Below are 24,787 nucleotides of genomic sequence, written 5' to 3' on the forward strand. Positions count from 1 at the left end.
CAAAATTACATAGATTTCAGGTGTACAATTCTGTATTACATCATCTATAAATCCCATTGTGTGTTCACCACCCAGAGTCAGTTCTCCATCCATCACCATATATTTGATCCCCCTTACCCTCATCTTCCACCCCCCACCCCCCTTACCCTCTGGTAACCACTAAACTATTGTCTGTGTCTATGAGTTCTTGTTTCTCATTTGTTTGTCTTGTTCTTTTGTTTTTGGTTTATATACCACATATCAGTTAAATCATATGGTTCTCTGCTTTTTCTGTCTGACTTATTTCGCTTAGCATTACAATCTCAAGATCCATCCATGTTGTCACAAATGTTCCTATATCATCTTTTCTTACCGCCAAATAGTATTCCATTGTGTATATGTACAACTTCTTTATCCATTCATCTATCGAAGGACAGTTTGGTTGTTTCCATGCCTTGGCCACCTTAAATAAAGCTGCAATGAACATTGGAGCACACGTGTCTTTATGTATAAATGTTTTCAGATTTTTTGAGTATATACCCAGGAGAGAGATTGCTGGGTCATATGGTAGTTCTATTCATAATTTTTTGAGGAACCTCCACACTGCCTTCCATAACGACTGCAACAGTCTGCATTCCCACCAACAGTGTATGACGGTTCCTTTACCTTCACAGCCTCTCCAACACTTGTTACTATTTGTCTTATTGATGATAGCCATTCTGACTGGGCTGAGGTGATATCTCATTGTGGTTTTTATTTGCATTTCTCTGATGATTAGTGATGTTGAGCATTTTTTCATATGTCTATTTGCCATTTGTATGTCCTCTTTGGAGAAATGTCTCTTCAGGTCATCTGCCCATTTTTCTAGTGTGTTGTTTGTTTTTTTGTTGTTCAGTTTCATGAGTTCCTTGTATATTTTGGATATTAGCCCCTTATCAGAGGCTCTGTTTGCAAAAATCTTCTCCCATTCAGTTGGTTGCCTCTTTATTTTGTCGATGGTTTCTTTTGCTGTGCAGAAGCTTTTAAGTTTCATATAGTCCCATTCGTTTATTTTAGCTTTTACTTCCATTGCCTTTGGAGTCAAATTCATAAAAAGCTCTTTGAACCCAAGGTCCATAAATTTAGTACCTATGTTTTCTTCTATGCAATTTATTGTGTCAGGTCTTATGCTTAAGTCTTTGATCCATTTTGAATTAATTTTGGTACATGGTGTCAGATAGCAGTCCAGTTTCATTCTTTACACGTGGTTTTCCAATTCTCCCAGCACCATTTATTGAGGAGGCTATTTTTCCTCCATTGTATGTTTTTAGCTTCTTTGTCAAAACTTATCTGTGCATATTTATGTGGTTTTATTTCTGGGTTCTCAATTCTATTCCATTGGTCTATGTGTCTGTTTTTCTGCCAATACCATGCTGTTTTGATTGTTGTTGCCCTGTAGTAAAAGCTAAAGTCAGGGAGTGTGATACCTCGAGCATTATTCTTTTATCTTAAGATTGCTTTCGCTATTCGGGGTCTTTTGTGGTTCCAAACACATCTGATGATTTTTTGTTCTATTTCTTTAAAAAATGCCATTGGGATTTTGATGAGGATTGCATTAAATCTGTATATTGCTTTGGGTAATATGGCCATTTTAATTATGTTGATTCTTCCAATCCATCAGCACGGAATATCTTTCCATTTCTTTGTGGCTTCTTCAATTTCTTTCAAAAATGTCTTATAGTTTTCAGCATATAGGTCCCTCACAACCTTGGCTAAGTTTATTCCTAGGTATTTTATTCTTTTTGCTGCAATTGCAAAAGGAATTGTTTTTTATATTTCATTTTCTGAGATTTTATTGTTAGTATATAGGAATGCAATGGACTTTTGTATGTTGATTTTGTAGCCAGCAACTTTGCTGTATTCGTTGATTGTTTCTAATAGCTTTTTGGTGGAGTCTTTAGGGTTTTCTATATATAGCATCATGTCATCTGCAAAGTGACAATTTAACTTCTTCATTCCCAATATGGATGCCTTTTATTTCTTTCTCTTGTCTGATTGCTCCGGCAAGGCCTTCCAACACTATGTTGAAAAGCAGAGGTGATAGGGGATAGCCCTGTCGTGTTCCTGAATGTAGAGCAAAGGGCTTCAGTTTTTCACCATTAATTATCAGATTAGCTGAGGGTTTGTCATATATGGCCTTTATTATGTTAAGGTATTTTCCTTCTATACCTATTTTATTAAGAGTTTTAATCATAAATGGATGTTGTATCTTTTCAAATGCTTTTTCTGCTTCAATTGATATAATCATATAATTTTTGTCCTTTATTTTGTTTATGTGATGTATCACATTGATAGATTTGTCGATGTTGAACCATCCTCGTGCCCCGGTGATGAACCCTATTTGGTCGTGATGAATAATCTTTTTAATGCATTATTCTATGCGATTTCCAAGAATATTGTTTAGGATTTTTGCATCTGTATTCATCAAAGATATTGGTCTGTAGTTTTCTTTTTTTGTGTTGTCCTTACCAGGTTTTGGTATCAGGGTAATCTTGACCTCATAAAATGAGTCAGGAAGTACTGTCTCTTCTTCAATTTTTTGGAAGAGTTTGAGCAGGATTGGTATTAGATCCTCTTTGAAGGTTTGGTAGAATTCAGTAGTGAAGCCATTTGGTTCAAGACTTTAGCTTTTGGGAAGGTTTTGGATGACTGATTCAATTTCGTTACTGGTGATCAGTCTATTTAGATTTTCCAGTTCTTCATGGTTCAGACTTGGAAGGCTGTATGTTTCTAAGAACTTGTCCATTTCTTCTAGGTCATTGAATTTGGTGGCATATAGTCCTTCATAGTATTCTTGGATGACCCTTTGTATTTCTGTGGTGTCCGTGCTAACTTGCCCTTTTCATTTCTGATTTTGTTAATTAGTGTCTTCTCTCTTTTCATCTTAGTGAGTCTAGCCAAGGGTTTGTCAATTTTGTTAATCTTTTCAAAGAACCAGCTCTTTGTCACATTAATTTTTTTCTATTGTCTTTTTGTTCTCTATTTCCTTTAGTTCTGCTCTGATTTTTGTTATTTCCTTTCTTCTACTAACCTTGGGTTTAACTTGTTCTTCTTTTTCTACTTCTTTAAGATGTAACATGAGATTATTTATTTGGGAATTTTCTTGTTTCTTGAGATAGGCCTGTAATGATATCAATTTCCCTCTTAAAACTGCTTTTGCTGCATCCCAAAAATTTTGGTAGGATGTATTTTCATTGTCATTTGTTTCTATGCATCTTTTGATCTCTCCTCTAATTTCTTCTTTGACCTGGTTGTTCTTTAAAAGTATGTTGTTTAATCTCCATGTATTTCTGTTTTTTCCTGCTTTCGTCTTGCAGTTAATATCCAATTTCAAAGCCTTGTGACCTGAGAATACGCTTGGTATGATTTCAATATTCTTAAATTTTCTGAGGCTTATTATATGTCCCAATACATGGTCTATCCTTGAGAATATTCCATGTACACTAGAAAAGAATGTATAGTCTGATGTTTTAGAATGAAGTGCTCTATATATGTCAATTATGTCCATTTCATCTAATGTGTCATATAGGGCTGCTATTTCGTTATTTATTTTCTGTTTGGTTGATCTATCCATAGCTGTCAATGATGTTTTTAAGTCCCCTAAGTATAATTGTGTTTGGTCAATTTCTTCCTTTAGTTCTGTTAGTAGTTGCTTGGTATATTTCGGTGCTCGCTGATTGGGGGCATAAATATTGATTACTGTTATGTCTTCTAGATGTTTACCATTATGAAATGGTAAAAGGGTAATTATGAATTACCCTTTACCATTATGAAATGTCCATCTTTGTCTCTTGTTATCTTTTTCACCCTGAAGTCTGTTTCATCTGATGTCATCATGGCTACACCAAATTTTCTCTGGGTACCATTTGCTTGGAGTGTCAATTTCCACCCTTTCACTTTGAGTCTATGCTTGTCCTTGTAGCTGAGATGTGTCTCTTGGAGGCAGCATATGGTTGGGTTTAGTTTTTTGATCCAATCTGCTACTCTGTGCCTTTTTATTGGTGAGTTCACTCCATTTACATTTAGGGTGATTATTGATATGTGAGGATTTCCTGTCATTCTATGTTTAGTTTTCTGGTAAGGGTGTGTCTCAATTGTTTCTTTTCCTTTTTGTTGTTGTCTATTATTTCTGTGTGGTGGTATTCTATGATGTTTCAATCTGTTTCTTGTTTTATTACAGTATATATTTCAGTTATGGATTTTTCTTGAGTTGTTACCTTTAAGTTTAAGGAAAAAGAAAGTTTGATATTTATAGTATTCCATTTTCTTTAGCATGCTTACTTTGTCCTTTCCCATATTCCACTTCAGGCCTTACTCTCCCCCTTTTTATGTTTTGGTTGCCACAAATTGTCCCTGTTGATGGTGGTCGAAAAGCCTCCTTTAGTATTTCTTGTAGTGCAGGTCGTGTATTAGAAAATTCCCTCAGCTTCTGTAGGTCTGGAAAGGTCTTTATTCCTCCTTCATAGCTAAAGGATATCTTTGCTGGATACATTATTCTTGGCTCATAATTTCTCTCTTTTAATAGTTTGTATATTTGGTTCCACTCCCTCCTGGCTTTCCTTTGTAGGTTACCGTCTTCTTTTCCCTGGCTGCCTTGAGGATTCTTTCTTTGTCATTGATTTTAGACAGCTTTCATAAAATGTGCCTTGGAGAAGGCCTGTTGGGATTGAGGTAATTAGGTGTTCTAATTGCTTCTTGGATGTGAGGACCCAGTTCTGTCCACAAGTTTGGGAAATTCTCATCAACAATTTTTTTGAATATATTCTCTGCTCCCTTCTCTCTTTCTTCTCCTTCTGGTATGCTCATTATTCTTATATTGCTCTTTCTGATAGAGTCAGAAAGTTCTTGTAGAGTTCTTTCATTTCTTTTAAGTCTCAAGTCTCTTTCTTCTTCCATCTGTGTCATTTCCAGGTTTCTATCTTCGATGTCACTGATTCTTTCCTCCATCTGGTCAACTCTACTACTTAAGCTGGTTATTTCATTCTTAATTTCTTCTATTGAGTTCTTAATCTCCAGAAATTCTATTTGGTTCTTTTTTGAAATTTCAAACTCTTTTGTGAAATGCTCATGTTGTTCTTTGCTTGTGTTTCTGAGTTCATTACACTGCATTTCTTTGTTTTCTTGCTTCTCATTGAGTTTTTTCAGAACTGCAATCTTGAATTCTCTGTCATTTAAGTCACATATTTCCATATCTTTAAGTTCCTTTCCTGGAGACTTTTCAGTTTCTTTCTGAGCTGTTTTGTTGCCTTGGTTATTCATGGCAATTATTGGTTTATTATTTCTTTCCTGGACATCCACAGGAGTGGCTTCTGCAACAGGTTGATAGGAAGAGGTCTCTTGTTTGTTTTCCAGTACTTGTTGGTAGAAAATTTTATTTTCTCTCCGATTGCAACCTTTTTTTTTTTCTCTCACACAGTAGTGCTATGCTTTCTCTGCACTATTCCAGCTTCTCACACAATGAGTGATTCCCTGGGAGATGGGCTTCTCCTCTGTTAATAGTTCGACTGGGTCTCAGGTTGCAGTGTCCATGTGGGTATGTGGGTATGTCCATTTGGAGCTTTTGAAGTTCCAAAGCTCTTCCTGCATCAGATTCAGACCCCGTATGTTTCAGCAGCTCTGTTTCCTTCTGCAGGTATCCACCCAGATAGGTGGGGCCAGAGGCAGGGTGAGTTGTTAGAGGTGGCCCAGAGCAATGGCGGTGACCACCACCACAGTCGGTTCTGCTTCCGCTGTTCACTCCCCTTTGCCGGAACTAGCTGGGCTGCGAATCTGTGTCTGCTGTCCAAAGTTGTCAGAACAGCAAATATTCTGTTCTTTGATCTGACACTTCTACTGTTCCACTTCTAGCACCGGCAGGTTGGGGCGGGGTTAGCTCTGGGAGGGTAGGGAGGGGACAGTTAGTCTCAGTTGCCTAAGGCTTCCATTCTGTGCTCTGCAGTAAGGGCTTAAACCACCGTTTTCAGCCTTCTCCGTCAGTCTTTTCTCCGAGGTCTCTGCCGTGAGCCTTGTGTTTAGCCGTGTTATATGCTGCCCCCTCAGCCCTGTGGGCCATAAGTGAAGCCCTAGCAGTCTGAGTTCTTCACTCTCCTGCAGCTGCGGTAGTTCTGGGATGCAGCGAGCTCGGAGCACTGAGCTAGGTCTGTGTCCCGAGCCCACATGCCTCCGTCTCCGCTCTTCTTCCTTCCTTCCCTCCTCCCCCCCCCGCCCCCCCGCGCAGGATTCGCCCACCATTTGGTGAATTCAGTAGTGGGCCTCTTCGTTTTGCCTGTCTGCTGTGCAGGGATTCCTTTGTGGTGTTATTGTTGTTCGATGAGTTGTAAATTCCAGGGGTCTTTACAGAGGCTCACCTCACGCCGCCATTTGGATGACGTCAATGCCTCCTATGTATTTTTTAATCTCTCCTTTTATTTCATTTCTTGACCACATCCTTCTTAATAACATGTTGTTTAATCTCCATATATTTGTAGTTTTTTTTTGTAGTTAATCTCCAATTTCAAAGCATTGTGGTTGGAGAATATCCTTGGTATGATTCAATCTTCTTAAATTTGCTGAAGCTAGTTTTGTGTCCCAATATATGGTCGATTCTTGAGAATGTTCAGTGTGCACTAGAAAAGAATGTAAAGTCTGGTGGCTTAGGATGAAAAGCTCTGTAAATATCAGTTATGTCCATTTAGTCTAATGTGTCTTTTAAGGTTGATATTTTCTCATTGATTTTTTTTTTGTTTATGTGATCTATCTCTGGCTGTCATTGGGTTATTTAGGTCCCCTACTATAATTGTGTTTTTGTCAGCTTGTCCCTTTAGTTCTATTAGTAGTTCCTTTATCTTTTTGGTGCTCTCTGATTGGGAGTATATAGGAGGTCTGACAATTAAGTTTGTGAACTTGTTGCAATAATGTTGCTAACCTTTTTTTATATCAGAGGGATCATTTATAATGAATTTGTACCAACTGGGCAAACCATTATCCAAGTTTACTATTTGGAAGTGCTCAAAATGTTACATGAAAAAGTCAGATGGTCTGAACTTTTCACCAACAATTCATGGCTCTTGCATCACGACAATGCACCAGCACACACAGCACTGTCTGTGAGGGAGTTTCCAGCCAGTAAACAAATAAGTGTATTGGAACACCCACCCTACTCAAGTGGCCCTCAATGAATTCTTTCTTTACCCAAAGATAAACGAAATATTAAAAGGAAGATATTTTGATGATCTTCAGGACATTAAGGGTAATACAACGATAGCTCTGGTGGCCATTCCAGAAAAAGAGTTCCAAAATTGCTTTGAAGGGTGGCCTAGGTTCTGACATCAGTGCATAGTTTCCCAAGGGGAGTACTTTGAAGGTTACCATGGTGATATTCAGCAACAAGGTATGTAGCACTTTTTCTAGTACGAGTTCCTGAACTTAATTGTCTGACTTCATATATTGATAAGTGTTATGTCTTTTGGTTGTATTGTCTCCTTTATCATTATGAAATATCCATCTTTGTCATATCCTGTTACGTTTTTTATCCTGAAGTCTATTTTGTCTGCTATAAGTATGACTACACTTGTTTTTCTCTGGATGCCATTTGCTTAGAGTATCATTTTCCACCCTTTCACTATATTTGTCTATATCTGTCCATGCAGCTGAGATGTGTCTCTTGAAGGCAGCATGTGTTTGGGTTTTGTTTTTTGATCCAATCTGCTACTCTGTTCCTCTTTATTGGAGAGTTTAGTCCGTTTACTTTTAGAGTGATTATTGATATATGAGGATTTCCTATAGTCATTTTATCTTTTGTTTTTTGGTAGCTTGTGTCTCTATTGTTTGTTTGGCTTTGTGTTTCTGACTGTTATTTTAGTTTGGTGGTATGATTTTTTCCTCTGTTACCTCTTTTTTTATGTTATCGTCTCAGTTCTGGATTTTTACCTTTTTTTGAGTGGTTACCATTAAGTTTATGTAAAAAATTTTCATATATACAGTAAGCCTTTTTTTTCCCCCAGGATAGATCTTTGCAAATTCAGAATTTACCCCTCCCCTTTTATGTTTTTGTTGTTACAAATTATCCCTATTTATTCTGTAAGTTTATTTCTGATTTGCAGTAGCAAATTGTCCTCTTCTTTTTCTCTTTCTTTCCCATTTTTACCTCCATTACCCTTTATGTTAAGTTAATGGTGCACTATTCTGTGTAGTGGTTGCCATTTTCTGCTTCTGCCTGTCTTTTACTCATTTTACTCATAGTTTTGTACACTTTTGTTTCAAGTAGAATAACCTCTTTCACTATTTCCTGTAATGTAACTCTGTGGTGGAGAATTCCCTCGGCTTCTGTATATTTGAAAAGACCTTTATTACTCCTTCATATCTAAAGGATAATTTTGCTGGATATATTATTTTTGGTGGTTATTTCTCTCTTTCAATAGTTTGTATTTTTGATTCCACTCCTTTCTGGCTGGTAGAGTTTCTGCTGAAAAATCTGGTAATCTAATGGGGTTTCCTTTGTAGGTTATCATCTTCTTTTCCTTGGCTGCCTTGAGAAATCTTTCGTTTTCATTAATTTTTGAGAGTTTTAGTATAATGTGCCTTGGAGAAGGTCTTTTACAATTGAGGTAATTAGGTGTTCTGTTTGCTTCTTGGGTTCGATGATCCCGTTCTTTCCATAGGTTTGGGAAGTTTTCATAGACTGTTTGAATAGGCTTTCTGTGCCCTTCTTCCTCTCTTCTGCTTCTGGTATACCCATTATTATATTGTTCTTTCTGGTAGAGTCAGGTAGTTCTTATAGATTTCTTTCTATTCTTTTAAGTCTCAAGTCTCTCTCTCTTTTTCCATCTGTGTCATTATCAGATTTCTATTTTTGATATCACTAATTTCTTTCTTCCATTTGGCCAGTCTATTTCCTAAGTTCGCTATTTTATTCTTCATGCCTTTTATTGAGTTCTTCAGGTTCAGAATTTTTATTTGGTTCTTTTTTAAAATTTTAATCTCTTTGGTTAGTATTAATTTTTGTTCATTGATTTTATTCATTAAACTACGTATCTGAATTTTTTTGCATCTCATTTGTTTTTTTCAGAACTGCAAGTTTAAATTGTCTGTAATTTAAGCCACATATTTTCATGTCTGTAAGTTTATTTTCTGGAGATTTTTAATTTTCTTTCTGAGCTGCTTTGTTACCTTGGTTATTCATGGTCATTGATGGATTATTTCTCTTTTTAGGAATCTATAAAGATTGAATTCTGTGGCAGTTTGATACTAAGAGGTCTTTCTTTGTTTCCCAGTCAGTAGCGCAGGAGTATTTTATTTTTTCTTGCCTTGTTCTGGCTTTTTGTGGTGGAAGATTCTCTGGTGAGTTGGGCATCTCCTTTGTGACCAGGTTGGCTCAGTCTCAGGGCACCATTCCCCAGGGAGGATGTGGTGGGTGATGGGGTTCTGAGCCCCTGGAACCCCAGTGCTGCCCCTGCAGCCAGATATTGATCTGTCTGCCTCAGCAGCCCTGGGTGTCCCCACTGGGATCAGCCATGGAAGGGGGAGGTAGAGTTGGGCTGGGAGAGGCTGGCATGTTTGTGTTTTTGTTTTCCTTTGAGTAACAGAGACTGCCAGACTACAGCTGCCTCGCTTCTATATCTTTCTTGTCACTGAAATTAGCCGCAGTTTGCATCTGTCTCTCAGAAATTGTCTCTCCAGTTCTCAGGGTTTTATATATTCTGCTCTTTAACCTGATGTGGCTATAACCCACTGCTAACACTGGGAGGGTGCAGGAGATGTGAGCTCTGGAAGAGTAGAGGAGGAGACCAGGCTCTGAGGCTTTGTTTTCTGCCTGCCAGTGAATGCTGTTAAACCAAAGCTGTCATACTTCTGTATTTGCCCCGGCATCTCTGCCCTGATTGCTGGAGCCAGCCATGTGATATGCTAATCACTCAGGCAGGAATGCTTTGGGCCACAGTGAGTGCACCTGCAGTCTGATTCCTCCCCTCTTCCAGGACCACAATGAGCTCTGTGCTGCATCCAAGATCCCCATCTCTGTTTTTTCTCCCTTCACTCCTCCCCTGTTTGCCCTGATTCACCCACCTTCAGATGTTTCAGTGCATGAATCTCTCAGACATGTTTGTGTGCTGGGTAGGGAATCCTTTGTTGAATTATAGCTTTTCCAACTTTTTGGAACTTCAAGGGGAGAGATCCAGGGGGACCATTCATGCCACTATGCTACTGACATTACCCTTGAATCAGCAATTTGGAAGACAAGGTACCAGAAAACATCCAATCAAAACAGCAAAAAGAAAGAATTTTAAAAATGAGGGTAGTTTAAATGGATATCTTGGGCCAACATCAAGCACAGCAATATTGGCTTCATAAGGATACCAGAAGGAGAAGAGAGAAAGCAAGGAATCGAGAACCTATTTGAAGAAATAATTACTGAAAACTTCCCTAACCTGGTGAAGGAAATTGCAGAGTCCCAAACAAATGAACCCAAACAGGCACACACCAAGACATGTCATAATTAAAATGGGAAAGGTTAAAGACAAAGAGAGAATCTTAAAAGCAGCAAGAGAAAGACAACTAGTTACTGACAAGGAAGCTCCCATAAGACTATCAGCTGATTTCTCAAAAGAAACTGTGTAGGCTAGAAGGGAGTGGCATTAAATATTCAAAGTGATGAAAAGTAAAGGCCTACAACCAAGACTACTTTACCCAGCAAGGCTATCATTTCAAATTGAAAGAGAGATAAAGAGCTTCCCAGACAACAAAAAGCTAAAAGAGTTGATTATCAACAAACCCGTATTACAAGAAATGTTAAAGGGACTTAAGAAGAAGAAGAAGGAGGAGGAGAATGAGGAGAAAAAGGAGGAGGGTAAATGTCCATAATATTGTTATAAATATATACAGTGTCATATGGGTAATGTACTTATTGGTGTTATCACTTTGTGTGGTATATACATGTTGAATCACAATGTTGTTTTGTACACCTGATACTAATAAAAATGATTATAAAATATGACTAATAAAATGCAATAACTGTGCTTCTAGCACTAGTAACTTAAATGTAAATGGATTAAAAACTCTAATCAAAAGACATAGAGTAGCTACATGATGCTGTCTATAAGAGACCACTTCAGATCAAAAGGCTCACACTGACTGAAAGTATAGGGATGGAAAAGATATTTCATGAAAATGTAAAAAAATGTACAAAAAAGGTGGAGCAACAGTACCTACATCAGACAAAATAGAATTTAAAACAAAGGTTATAATAAGAGACAAAGGAGAACATTATACAATGATAAAGGGATCAATCCAAGAACAGGATATAACCCTTGAAAACATTTATGCAACCAACATAGTAGCACCTAAATATGTAAAGCAAATATTGACTGACATAAAGAGAGATTGACAGTAATACAATCATAGTAGGAGAATTTAACACTTCATTGATATCAATGGACAGATCTTTCAGATAGAAAATCTACAAGGAAAGAGTGACCTTGAATGACACACTATAACAGTTTGATTTAATTGATATTTTTAGAGCATTCCATCCCAAAGTATCAGAATATACATTCTTTTCTAGTGCACACAGAATATTTTCCAAGATAGACCACATGTTAAGCCACAAAATAAGCCTCAATAAATTAAAAAAGATTGAAAGGTCAAGCATCTTCTCTGACCACAATGGTATGAATATAGAAGTCAATTACAATAAAGAAAGTAAGAAAAAAACCTGAAAAACACACAAACACATGGAGGCTAAATAACATGCTACTAAATAATGAATGGGTAAATGATGAGATAAAGGAAGAAATCAAAAAATACCTTGAGACAAATAAAAATGACAACACAATGTCCCCAAAACAATACGGCACAGTGAAAGAAGTCGTAATAGGGAAATTTATAGCAGCACAAGCCGACCTAAAGAAACAAGGAAAATCTCAAATAAACAATGTAACCTTACATTTAAAGGAACTAAGATAAAACAACAAACAATGAGTAAAGTGAGTGGAAGGATAGTAAGGATCAGAATGGAAATAAATGAAATAGAGTCTAAAAAACTACAAAAGATCAATGAAACCAAGAGCTAGTTCTTTGGAAAGATAAACAAAATTGATAAACCTTAAACCAGTCTCATCAAGAAAAAAAGAGAGAGGAACCAAATCAATAAAATCAGAAATGAAAGCGGAAAAGTGATAGCTGACACCCCAGAAGTACATAGGATTATGAGAAAATGTTACAATTATATACCAACAAATTGGACAATCTGGAAGAAATGGATAAATTCCCAGAAACATACAATCTTCTAAGACAGAATGAAGAAGAAACAGAAAATCTGAACAGGCTGATTATTATTAATGAAATCGAGTCAGTAATCAAAAAACTTCCAACAAGGAAAGTCCTGGACCAGATGGCTTCACAGGTGAATTTTACCAACCATTGAAAGAAGAATTAGCACCTATCCTTCTGAAACTATTCCAAAAAATTTAAGTAAAGGGAAAGTCCTTAAGCTCATTCTATGAAGTCACCATTACCCTGATTCCAAATCCAGATCAAGACATTAGAACATAAGAAAACTATAGGCCAATATCCCTGATAAAATAGATGCAAAAATCTTCAACAAAGTATTAACAAACAGTATTCAGCAATACATTAAAAAGATCAAGTGGGATTTATTCTTGGGATGCAAGTTTGGGTCACTATCTACAAATCAAACATAATATACCACATGAATAAAATGAAAAATAAAAATTGTATGATCATATCAATAGATACATAAAAAGCATTTGGAAATCTAGCATCCATTTATGATAAAAACTCTCAGCAAAGTGGGAATAAGGGAAACATATCTCAACATAATAAAGGCTATATATGACAAGCCCACAGCTTCAATGATGAAAAGCTAAAAGATTTTTCTTTAAGAGCAGGTCAAGACAAGAAAGTCCACTTTCACCACTTTTATTTGACACAGTATTGAAAGTTCTAGCCACAGCAATCAGACAGAAAGAAAAAAGGCATCCGAATTGGAAAGGAAGGAATAAACCTATCATTATTTACAGAAGACATGATACTACATACGAGAATCTGAAAGATTCTACTAAAACAAAAAACTATTGGAACTGATAAATGATTTCAGTAAAGTAATAGGATACAAAATTAATATTTAGGAACCAGTTGCATTTTTATACACAAATAATAAATGGTCAGAAAGAGAGTTAACTTAAGAAAACAATCCCATTTATAATTGCATAAAAAAATAACATACCTAGGAATAAATTTAACCAAGGAGGTAAAAGACCTACACTCGGAAAACTATAAGACACTGAAGGAAGAAACTGAAGAAGATACAAATAAGTGGAAGCATTTGCCACGCTGATGGTATGGCCACTGCATGGCCTATCAAAATACCAATGGTATTTTTCACAGAACTAGAAAAAATAATTTTAAAATTTATATGGAACCACAAAAGACCCTGAATAGCCAGAGCAATCTTGAGAAAGAAAAAAACTGTAGGTATTATGCTACCTGATATCAACCTATACTACAGGGCTATAATAATCAATACAACATGGTATTAGCATGAAAACAGACACGTAGATCAATGGAACAGAATAGAGAGTCAGAAATAAACCCATGCCTACATGGTCACTTAATCTATGACAAAGAAGGTAAGAATATACAGTGGAATAAAGACAGTCAATTCAATAAATGTTGGGAAAACTGGACAGATAAACACAAAAAATGAAACTGGACCACGTTCTTACCCCATAGATAAAAATAAACTCAAAATTGATTAAAGACTTAAATGTAAGACCCAAAACTATAAAACTCTTAGAAGAAAACATTGGCAGTAAACTCTCTTACACTGCTCCTAGTAATATTTTTTCTGGTCTATCTCCTTAGGCAAGAGAAAGAAAAGAAAAAATAAACAAATGGGACTACACCAAACTAAAAAAAATTGTACAGCAATGGAAATCACCAACAAAATGAGAAAAGATAGCCTACTGAATGGGAGAAGATATTTGCCAATGATCCATCTGATAATGGGTTAATATCCAACATTCATAAAGAACTCATACACCTCAACATTAAGAAAAAACAAAACAAAACAATCCAATTACAAAATGGGCAGAGGACCTAAATTGACATTTCTCAGAGGACATTCACATGGCCAATAGACATATGAAACGATGTTCAATGTTACTAATGATCAGAAAAATGCAAATTAAAACCACGATGAGATATTACCTCACTCCTGTCAGAATGTCTATCATCAATAAATCAACAAACAAGTGTCGGCAAGGATGCAGAGAAATGGGAACCCTCATGCATTCTTGGTGGGATTGCAAATTGGTGCAGCCACTATGGAAAATGGTTTGGAGGTTTCTCAAAAAACTGAAAATAAAAGTATCATTTGACCTAGCAATTCCACTTGTTGGTATTTATTGGAAGAAACTCAAAACACTAATTCAAAAAGATAGACGCACCCCTATTTTCATTGCAGCACTATTTACAATAGGTAAGATATGGAATCAACCCAAATACCCATAAATAGATGATTGGATAAAGAAGTAGCACATATATACAATGGAATACTACTCAGCCATAAAAAGAATGAAATCTTACCATTTGCAATATGGATGAACCTGAGGGTATTACACTAAGTGGAATAAGTCAGACTGAGAAAGACAAATACTATATGATCTCAGTTATAAGTAGAATCTAAATAACAAAATTAATGAACAATCAAAACAGAAACAGACTCACAGATGCAGAGAACAAATTGATGGTTGCCAGTGGGGAGCTGGGTGAAAAAAGATGAAAGGATTTAAGAAATACAAATTGATAGTTACAACATAATCACAGGAATGTAAAGTACAGCATAGAAATATAGTTAATAATGTTGCAACAACTATCTATAGTGCCAGGTGGGTACTAGACTAATTGGGGGATCATTACATCAACTATATAAATGTCTAACCACTATGCTCTACACCTGAAACTAATATAAAATAATATTGATGTCAACTGTAATTGAAAAAAATAAAAAAAACAGATTCAGCATGCCCACGAGAAGGAGGATTCAGAGACATGTTGAAGATAAGCAGTTAATGCCTATTTAAAAACCTTTAAAATTATAGAAATAATGAGCATTCATAAGATAGAATGTGGAAGATACAAATAAGAACACACATCTCCTTACACAGAGCTGTTAACATTCTAGATATATCCATAGATAATAAAGCATGAAATTTTATTTTAATAAAAAAATGTGTATTAGTTTTCTAGGCCTGCCATAACAAATACAAACAACTGAGTGGCTTAAACAATGGAAATTTATTTCTCATTGTCTTGGTGCCTAGAAGTCCAAGATGTTGGCAGGTTTTATTTCCTTTAAGGCCTCTCTCCTTGATTTGCAGATGACCGCCTTTTCACTGCCTTCCATCTGTGTGTGAAAATGTCTGTGTCCTAAACTTTTTTTATAAGAACACCAGTTATATTTGATTAGGGCCAACATATATGACCTCATTTTACCTTAATACCTCTTTAAAGCCCTGCCTTCATTCTGAGGTACAAGGGATTAGCACTTTAACTTATGAATTTGAGGGGGAAGGGCAATTCAGCCCATGATTGTGTCAAATCATACCTATTTATTTGAAACCTGTTTTTCCCACTTAGCACCATAACAGGAATGCCTTTCCATGTCAATACAACATAGTTCCAAAAAATGTATATGCGTTTTAACAAAGGAAAAAACTATATTAAAATGGTAATATTCAACATATACCAATAACAAAAGATGAATACAAGTCACTTTGACTTCTGCAGTTACAAGAGGTGCTCAAAGTGGTTACTATCAGCGTCCAGGCATTTCTGATTTTCTGATTATGGTGAACTACTGCTTGAACAACACTGATAACACTGTTAACATCTCTTAAAATGTGAACAGATATTTTTGGCACCTCCACACGAAGGTGTGACAATTAAGTTCGCGAACTTGCCACCATGTCCTTACATTGGCAGCACTGTAGAAACAGCTCTGTAAGGTTTCATAACCTTGATATATCAGTTTCTCACAACTGTGTTCGTGTCGACATGTGGTGGTGTCTTGCCGACTGGTGTTCATTATTGCTATTATGTGTTTTTTTGTGCCATCACGAGACTGTCTGAATTTGAATTAGAGCAATGAACAAACATTAAATTTCTTTTTAAACTTGGCAAGAGTGGAAGTGAAATCAGGGACATGTTAGTCCAAGTTTATGGGGATAATGCCATGAAGAAAACAGCAGTGTACAAATGGACTAAAATGTTTTTCTGAGGGGAGAGAGTGCATCACTGATGAAGAGTGGTCAGAGCAGCCGATAACGAGCAGAACTGATGAAAACATTTCAAATAATCATTGAATTGTGCAACAAAATCAATGGCGAACTGTGAAAAGCATAGTAGACCAAGGAAACATTAATAGAGAAACAGTTAGGAAAATCTTAACTGAAAAATCTTGGCATGAGAAAGGTGTGTGCAAAAATAGTCCTAGAGGGGCTCACTGATGAACAAAAGCAAAGGAGAGTTGAAGTTTGCCAAGACCTTTTGGAGAGGCAAGATGATGTTTTGGGCCACGTTATCACTGATGATGAAACATGGGTGTACCAATACGACCCCGAAACAAAGCATCAAAGTACACAATGGAACCCAGACAACTCTCCATGACCAAAAATTTTTCGTCAGTCCAAATCAAGAGTCAAAATGATGTTGTTAACTTTTCTTGATATCAGAGGGATTATTCATTATGAATTTGTACCAACTGGACAAACAGTTGACCAAGTTTACTGTTTGGAAGTGCTGAAAAGGCTGCATGAAATAGTTAGATGAAAACGACCTGAACTTTTCGCCAACAATTCATGGCTCTTGCATTAGGACAATGCACTAGCTCACACAACACTGTCTGTGAGGGAGTTTTTAACCAGCAAACAAAAAACTGTATTGGAATACACTCCTTACTCACATGATCTGGCCCCCAATGACTTCTTCTTTACCTGAAGAAAAAGGAAATATTGAAAGGAAGACCTTTTGATGACAGTCAGGACATCAAGGGTAATATGATGACAGCTCTGATAGCCATTTCAGAAAAAGACTTCCAAAATTGCATTGAAGGGTGGAATAAGCACTGGCATAGGTGCATAGCTTCCTAACGGAAGTACTTCGAAGGTCACCATAGTGATATTCAGCAATAAGTGATGTGGCACTTTTTCTAAGATGAGTTCACGAACTTAATTGTCAGACCCATGTCCGTGTGTGTGTGTGTGTGTGTGTGTGGGTGTATGTACACACACACGTGTAGTCTAAAATTAAACAAGACCTTGTAATAAAGTCTTGTCACATGATCTTAAGCTTATGGTTATAGCTAAAGATTTTTGAAATGGAGATGCTGAGGCAAAGGATAGAACATTTCATATGTTTTTGATACATTTTATCAGATCACCAAAAATTGTACCAAATTATACTTACATGGGCAGTACAAATGAGTTCCAATTTCTTCCTCCAAATTTCACCAACACTAAGTATTACCATTTAAAAAATCATTAATATTAATAATTTGATTAAAGAAAAATGCTTTGTTATTATTTGAATTTGCAATTTTTTATCACAAATGTGGTCAAGCTCTTTGTGTTTATTCACCATTTGTATTTCTTTTTTTGTTAATATTCTAATTATGCCTTCTGCCCATTTTAATATCTACATTTTCTGTGACTTGAATTTTATATTTAACCATATTTTGTTTAGAATTTGTTTTATTTTGCTTATTTTTTTTTCAAACATGGCATATAGTATAATCTTTTCTACAATACAACTGTTATGTTTCTGGGTTTTTGTTTGTTTTCTGATTTTTTTTACATATGTGTCATTTGTTTTAATTGGGATCATATATATGATAATACAATCCCATCTATATACTTCTCTTTCAAATATGTGAATCTGAGTAGCATTGTGTTAATTTTCCAGACAATAAAATTCCAACTGTGTTTCTTTATCTCAAACAATTCTGTGGACCTAGGATTGGATTTAGGCTAGTTATTATTTTTTTCCTCTGGCACTGAATTTAGGGTTTTTTAAAAATCTCACCCTAGTTTTATTTATGTGAGTAGAGCAGATGTTTATATAATTATCAGTAAGATCTTAATTTGTTGAGCAAAATGTTACTGGTGCTTAGTTGAATACATATCGGCTTGAAGTTTTAGAAAGGGCTTTCATTTTATTCTTTTCTTTGACATTATTCCTACATTAATCCTACTTTTCTGCCAAGTCAGAAAAATTACCAAGTTACCAAGACTGAGAGTCTGGTATTAATAAGTATCGCATCTTCTTCCTAGTTTCAGGTAAACTTTTTGATATAGATATAATTTCAAATAGACTTGCTTACTTTTAGAGAATTTTTTTTCAGGAAGTCATACATTCTCCTTACATTCTATGCTCTACGTTTTACAAATGTGTATTTTAGGCAAAATGTTTTCCCCAGACACCTTCCCCCTACTTCTTCTATGATTCATAACCTGGCTAATTCCTGTTTATCTACTTTAGGGAAGGCTCTCCTGGCCACTAACACCTCTAAGACATACATACTTCCTGTGCTGTTTCTATGTCTATAGCATCATACTGCACTAATATATTGCTTTAATTAACAATTTATATACTAGACTGTAATCTCCATGAATACTGAGGATTGACTAAATGGTTCACCTAGAACCGAGCATAGTGCCAAGGCATAAAGTATGTGGTAATAAACAAATAAATAAAATACTGAATCACTAAGAACATAGTAATATTATACATTAAGTTGAATATTAGTTAAATACCAGCACTTAATTCCTTTGTGTGTGTACATTTGGTGTGGCTTATACATGTACACATTTGAATCTGGGGTTTGAGGGAGTATGGTGGGGTTCAAGTGAGCCTATATTATTCTCATTGCATTTAATGGTGATTCTACATGTAACTAATAAGTTTTAGCATCTTTGCCCATTGAAGTAGCTGGGAAAGAGAAGAATCATTCTCTCTAGTGCTGTCCTTATGTAAGAAGGAGCAAACCCTGAGTTTGATGGAAGAATCAGGGCAAAGCAATTTTGTACACGCAAATGAATTACAGCTTTGCACTAACCACCATTCTACACCCCACCTTTCCACCTGACAACCATTAATTGGTTTTCATAAAACATCACTGAGTTCATCTGGAGCCAGATGTCAATGTTGTTATATTATGGGAGACCCTGACTTTTATTTGTATGTTTTTCTCATCACTGTAGATGTATGCGTATGTCTTTGAAAACATCAAGTCTGTTCAACTGGAAGCACTGTTTTTATCCTTGCTGAGCATTGTGGTGCTTGTTCTGGTTAAAGAGTTGAACGAAAAATTTAAAAGGAAAATTAAAGTTGTTCTTCCTGTTGATTTAATTTTGGTAAGTATGAAGTCAACATTTAGCATTTGGCCTTATGTTTGCCAGTTGCAAACTGGCATGCCGAGGTTCACTATATTGTCTACAGTAACCGACAGTTACTCTGATCTCTCAATAAAAGAGGGCTAATTTGGTGTACAATTCTGCAATTGTAACCCCAATAAACTTTAATTTTAAAAAAAGTGCTAAAAATCACATGCTAGATTATGTCATAAAATGGCAGCCTGTGGTGAGCCTTTTGAAATATCCCCTGGAATTTACAACAAATTGAACAACTATAATTCCACAAAGGACTCCCTGCACAGAAGCTAGGCAAGACGAAGAGGTGCACAACTGTAGTCAACTAAAGGTGGGCAAATTGGGTGAGTGGGGAAGGAGGAATGGGGAAAATGTGGAGACGCGGGCCACGCAGGTATAGGAGCAGACTGGAGCTCGGAGCTCCAAGCTCCCTGCAATCCGGAACTACCTACCGCAGCCAACAAAGAGGGAAGAATTTGGACTGCTAGTGCTCCAGTTATGGCCTACAGTCCTCCTGAAGGATAAACACATAACACGGTTGAACCCAACACTCAAGGCAGAGACCTCGGAGCAAAGACTGAGGGAAGAAGGGTGAAAACTCCAGTTTAAGCCCTCTCTGCCAAGCAGAGAATGGAAGGCTTAGGCACAGGCCTAGCCAACCCTTCCCTACCCTCACAGAGCTCGCACCACCCCCACCTGCCCAGTGCTAGAAATGGCATGATAGCAGTGTCAGATCAAAAGATCAGAATATTTGCAGTTCTGAGAACTGCAGCCATGGACTCGCAGCCCAGCTAGTTCCGGTGAAGGGGAGGGAACCTTGGGTGCAAGATGGGCCGTGCTGGTGGTCACTGACATTGCTCTGGGCCACCTCTCACAACCGACCCAGCCCCTGTCCCCACCTATCTGGGAAGATCCCTGCAGGAGTAAACAGAGCCGCTGAAATACACAGGCTCTGACACTGGTGCAGGAAGAGCTTTAGAACTTCAGAAGCTCTCCACATTCCCCCATGGAAGCAGTGCACTGTGACCCAGGCGATGTGTTCACAGAGGAGAAGCCCGCCTTCCTGGTAATCCCCCCATTGTGTGAGAAGCCAGAACAGTGCAGAGAAAATATAACACTACAGTGTGAGAGAGAATAAAAGTCTGCAATTGGAGAGAAAATAATACATTCTACGAACACCTACTGGAAAACAAAACAAAAGAAAGACTTCTTCCTATCAACCTGTGGCAGAACCCACTCCTATAGATGCCTAAAAAGAGAAATAATAATATTCATTATGATGAATAACCAAGGTAACAACGCAGCTCAGAAAGAAAGTGAAAAGTCTCCAGAAAATAAACTTAAAGATATGGAAATATGGGACTAAATGACAGATAATTCAAGATTGCAGTTCTTAAAAAATGCAATGAGATGCAAGAAAACACAAACAGGCAGTTTAATGAAATCAGAAACACAGTCAAAGAAAAAAATGAACATTTTCTGAAAGAGACTGAAAATTTTAAGAAGAAACAAATAGAAACTCTGGAGATTAAGAACTCATTAAAGGAAATGAAGAATGAAATAGCCAGTGTAGGTAACAGAGTTGACCAGCTGGAGGAAAGAGTCAATGATATCAAAGAGAGAAATCTGGAAAAGACATGATGAGAGAAGAGAAAAATGTAAGACTTGAAAGAAATTCAAGAACTCTACAAGAACTTCCTGACTTCATCAGAAAAAGCAAAATAATAACAATAGGCATACCAGAAGGAGAAGAAAGGGAGAAGGGAACGGAGAGTGTATTCAAACAAATAGTCAACGAGAACTTCCCAAACTTGCGGAAAGAACTGGATCCTCACATCCAAGAAATAAATAGAACACCAAATTACCTCAATCCCAACATGCCTTCTCCACAGCAAATTGTATTGAAACTGCCAAAAATTACAACAAAGAAAGAATCTTCAAGGCAGCCAGGGAAAAGAAGACGGTAATCTACAAAGGAAAGCCCATTAGACTACAATCAGATTTTTCAGCAGAAACTCTACAAGTCAGGGGGAATGGAATCAAGTATTCAAACTATTGAAAGAGAGAAATTATGAGCCAAGAATAATATATCCAGCAAAGATGTCCTTTAGATATGCAGGAGGAATAAAGACCTTTCCAGACATACAGAAGCTGAGGGAATTTTCTAACACATGACCTGCACTACAAGAAATACTGAAGGAGGCTATTTGACCAGCAACAAAAAAGCAAAAGAATACAAAACCATGAGTAATATTAGGAAGAGACAGAAGTAAGAAATAGCAACCCCTACACCAAATAGGACACTATGCACGTAAACATCACATACTGGGCAAAGAAGGAAAAGAAAAACCACTTAAAAAAAATAGGAAAAAGACAACTTGTTATTGCAGTGCAGAAATCAACTCACAGCATAAATAGGGATAATATGTGACAACAAAAATAGAAAAGGGGAGACAGCAAAGGTCTGAACCGGCAAAAGAGAATGGAGAAAGTAAGCATACTGAAGAAAGTGGAATACTCTAAATATGAAACTTTCTTTTACATTAACTTAATGGTAACTACTCAAAAAAAGCCAGAATTGAAATATATAACATAAAAAAAGAGGAAATACAGGGAAAAATCATAGAATACCACCACACTGAAATAATAGACAGCAACAAAAAGGCAAAGAAACAAGGGAGACACCAGCTTACCAGAAAACCAGAGATAGAATGATAGGAAATTCTCATATATCAATAAGCACCCTAAATGTAAGTTGGACTGAACTAACCAATAAAAAGGCACAGAGTAGGAGGTTGTATCAAAAAACTAAACCCAACCATATGCTGCCTCCAAGAGACAAATTTCAGATACAAGGACAAATGCAGATTCAAAGTGAAAGAGTAAAAACTGACACTCCAAGTAAATGGTGTTTTAGGTATACTAATATCAGATGAAACAGACTTCAGGATAAAAATGGTAACAAGAGACAAAGATGGACATTTCATAATGGTAAAGGGGACTATACAACAAGAAGACATAACAGTCATCAATATTTATGCCCCTGATCAGGGAGCACTGAAATATACCAAGCAACTACTAACAGAACTAAAGGGAGAAATTGACCAAAACACTATTATAGTAGGGGACCTAAAAACATCATTGACAGCTATGGATAGATCATCCAAACAGAAAATGAATAAAGAAATAGCAGCCCTAAATGACACATTAGGTGAAATGGTCATAATTGACATTTATAGAGCAAGATTTTGGAAAACAACACCTCCAATAAGGGGCTAATATCCAAAACATAAAAGGAACTCATACAACCCAACACCACCAAAACAACCAAACAATGCAATTAAAAAATGGGCAGAGGACCTGATTAGACATTTCTCCAAAGATACGCAAATGGCTAATAAATAGACATATGAAAAAATGTTCAACGTCACTAATCATCAGAGAAATGCAAATAAAAACTACAATGAGATATCACCTCACATCACTTAGAATAGCTATCATCAACAAGACAAATAACAACAAATGTTGGAGCGGCAGTGGAGAAAAAGGAACCCTCATACATTGTTGGTGGGAATGCAGACTGGTGCAGCCTCTACGGAAGGCAGCGTTGAGGTCCCTCAAAAAACTAAGAATAGAATTACCATATGACCCAGCAATCTGTCTCCTGGGTATCTACCAAAAAAATCTGAAAACATTTATCCGTAAAGATATATGTGCTCCAATGTTCATTGCAGCTTTATTTATGTTAATTGCAGCTTTATTTTTCCAAGACATGGAAACCAAACTGCCCTTCAGTAGATGATTAGATAAAGAAGTTGTTGTATATACACACAATTGAATACTATTGTGCCACAAGAAAAGATAAAATAGTACTGTTTGCAACAACATGGATGAATCTTGAGATTATTATGCTGAGCAAAATAGTCAGACAGAAAAAGTTGAGAACCATATGATTTCACTGATGTATGGAGTATAAAACTGAAGAAACAAGACAAAGAAACAAAAACTCATAGACATAGACAATAGTTTAGTGGTTACCAGAGGGTAAGGGTGTAGGGGATGGTAGATGAGGGTAAAGGGATACAATATATGGTGATGAAAAGAAAACTGACTCTGGGTGGTGAACACACAATGTGATATATAGATGATGTATTACAGAATTGTATACCTGAAATCTATGTAACTTTACTAACAATTGTCGCCCCAATAAACTTTAATATATATAAAAAAAGAAACCTATAAAAAAGAGGGCTAACTTGTGTGGCTATACATTAATGCAAGAACAGGAAACATTTTGAGTCAATAATTTTAAAAAGGAGACACATGTTTTCTATTTACGTACCATTGCTTATATGCTTGTAATTTTATTTTACATAAATAAGAAAACGTATAACCTAAGATTTTGATTATGGAGACATTTCTAAGGGTGAAAATCAAAAGATCTCTGTCATGATTTTCCCTAAAGCAATAACAAAATCATACCACATTGTATTGATTTGGCATCTGTATGATATGCATAGAAATATTATCAATTTACAAATGCCCATTAATGATTGGCAGATCTATTAACACTTTTTTCCTGACCTAATTTTGCTTTACTGAAAGGCTACTCATAATTTTCACTGGCCAGGGTTGGTTCTCTAAGATATTTTTGTTGTTGTTTTTGTTGTACTTGTCAAAGCAATAAATTATACTTTGCTCCATAAAGGTTTATGACATTAAAAGATACATTTTGAAATTTCAAGAGCTTCTACTTAGAATTCTTAACTAAAAGCCTTAAATTGGAAAGGAAGTGTCAACACAACTGCAGTCTACTAACTTATCATTAGTTGGCTTTAGTATTTTTTAATGGTCTTTGGTTTATACATGTATATGAAAGGTCATGTCTAAATAATTTCACTTATTGAAATATCCCTTTATGATGCTTAAATGGTGTAAGTTTATGTAAATGTATAAGGTTACCACATTAAAAACTCTCTCTAAGGAATATGACTTATTTGTGTAGAACTAAGATGGATGGCTTCTTTCCGTAATTAGGCTTTGTATGATTCTATACCCTTGATAATTTGTGGAGATATGTTTGACACATGTGATCTATATTACGTGTGTGTGTTTCTATTTCAAATAAGCCATAAAACTGGAAGGTACTATGATTATTGGTAGTTATTATAGCAACAACTGTGAACCATTTTATTTTATTCCAAAATCCTGTAGGCATTAAGTAATTCTTATTATATGTTTGGAAGTTTTATTACATAAGTTTCATGAAGCCAGAATTGAAAATAAACTCAGGGAAGAAGAACCTTGAGCTAGTATTAAAACAGTTGCTTATTCAATGCAAAAATAAT

The 24,787-nt window shown here is 36.2% G+C and overlaps 1 protein-coding gene across 2 annotated transcripts in view; it reads left to right on the forward strand.

Moving 5' to 3' along the window:
- SLC26A7 (solute carrier family 26 member 7) overlaps positions 1-24,787 on the forward strand; it is a 445,736-nt gene that overhangs the window by 315,462 nt on the left and 105,487 nt on the right. Inside the window, exon 6 of one of the 2 annotated variants that reach the window (XM_033125821.1) lies at positions 19,272-19,424. In XM_033125821.1, coding sequence (XP_032981712.1) covers positions 19,272-19,424 — 153 coding nt within the window. Of the gene's footprint in view, positions 1-19,271; positions 19,425-24,787 lie in introns of those variants that run through there. The other variant, XM_033125820.1, reaches the window with a different exon arrangement.

Source organism: Rhinolophus ferrumequinum, chromosome 14, assembly GCF_004115265.2.
Source record: "Rhinolophus ferrumequinum isolate MPI-CBG mRhiFer1 chromosome 14, mRhiFer1_v1.p, whole genome shotgun sequence".
Lineage (NCBI taxonomy): Eukaryota > Metazoa > Chordata > Mammalia > Chiroptera > Rhinolophidae > Rhinolophus > Rhinolophus ferrumequinum.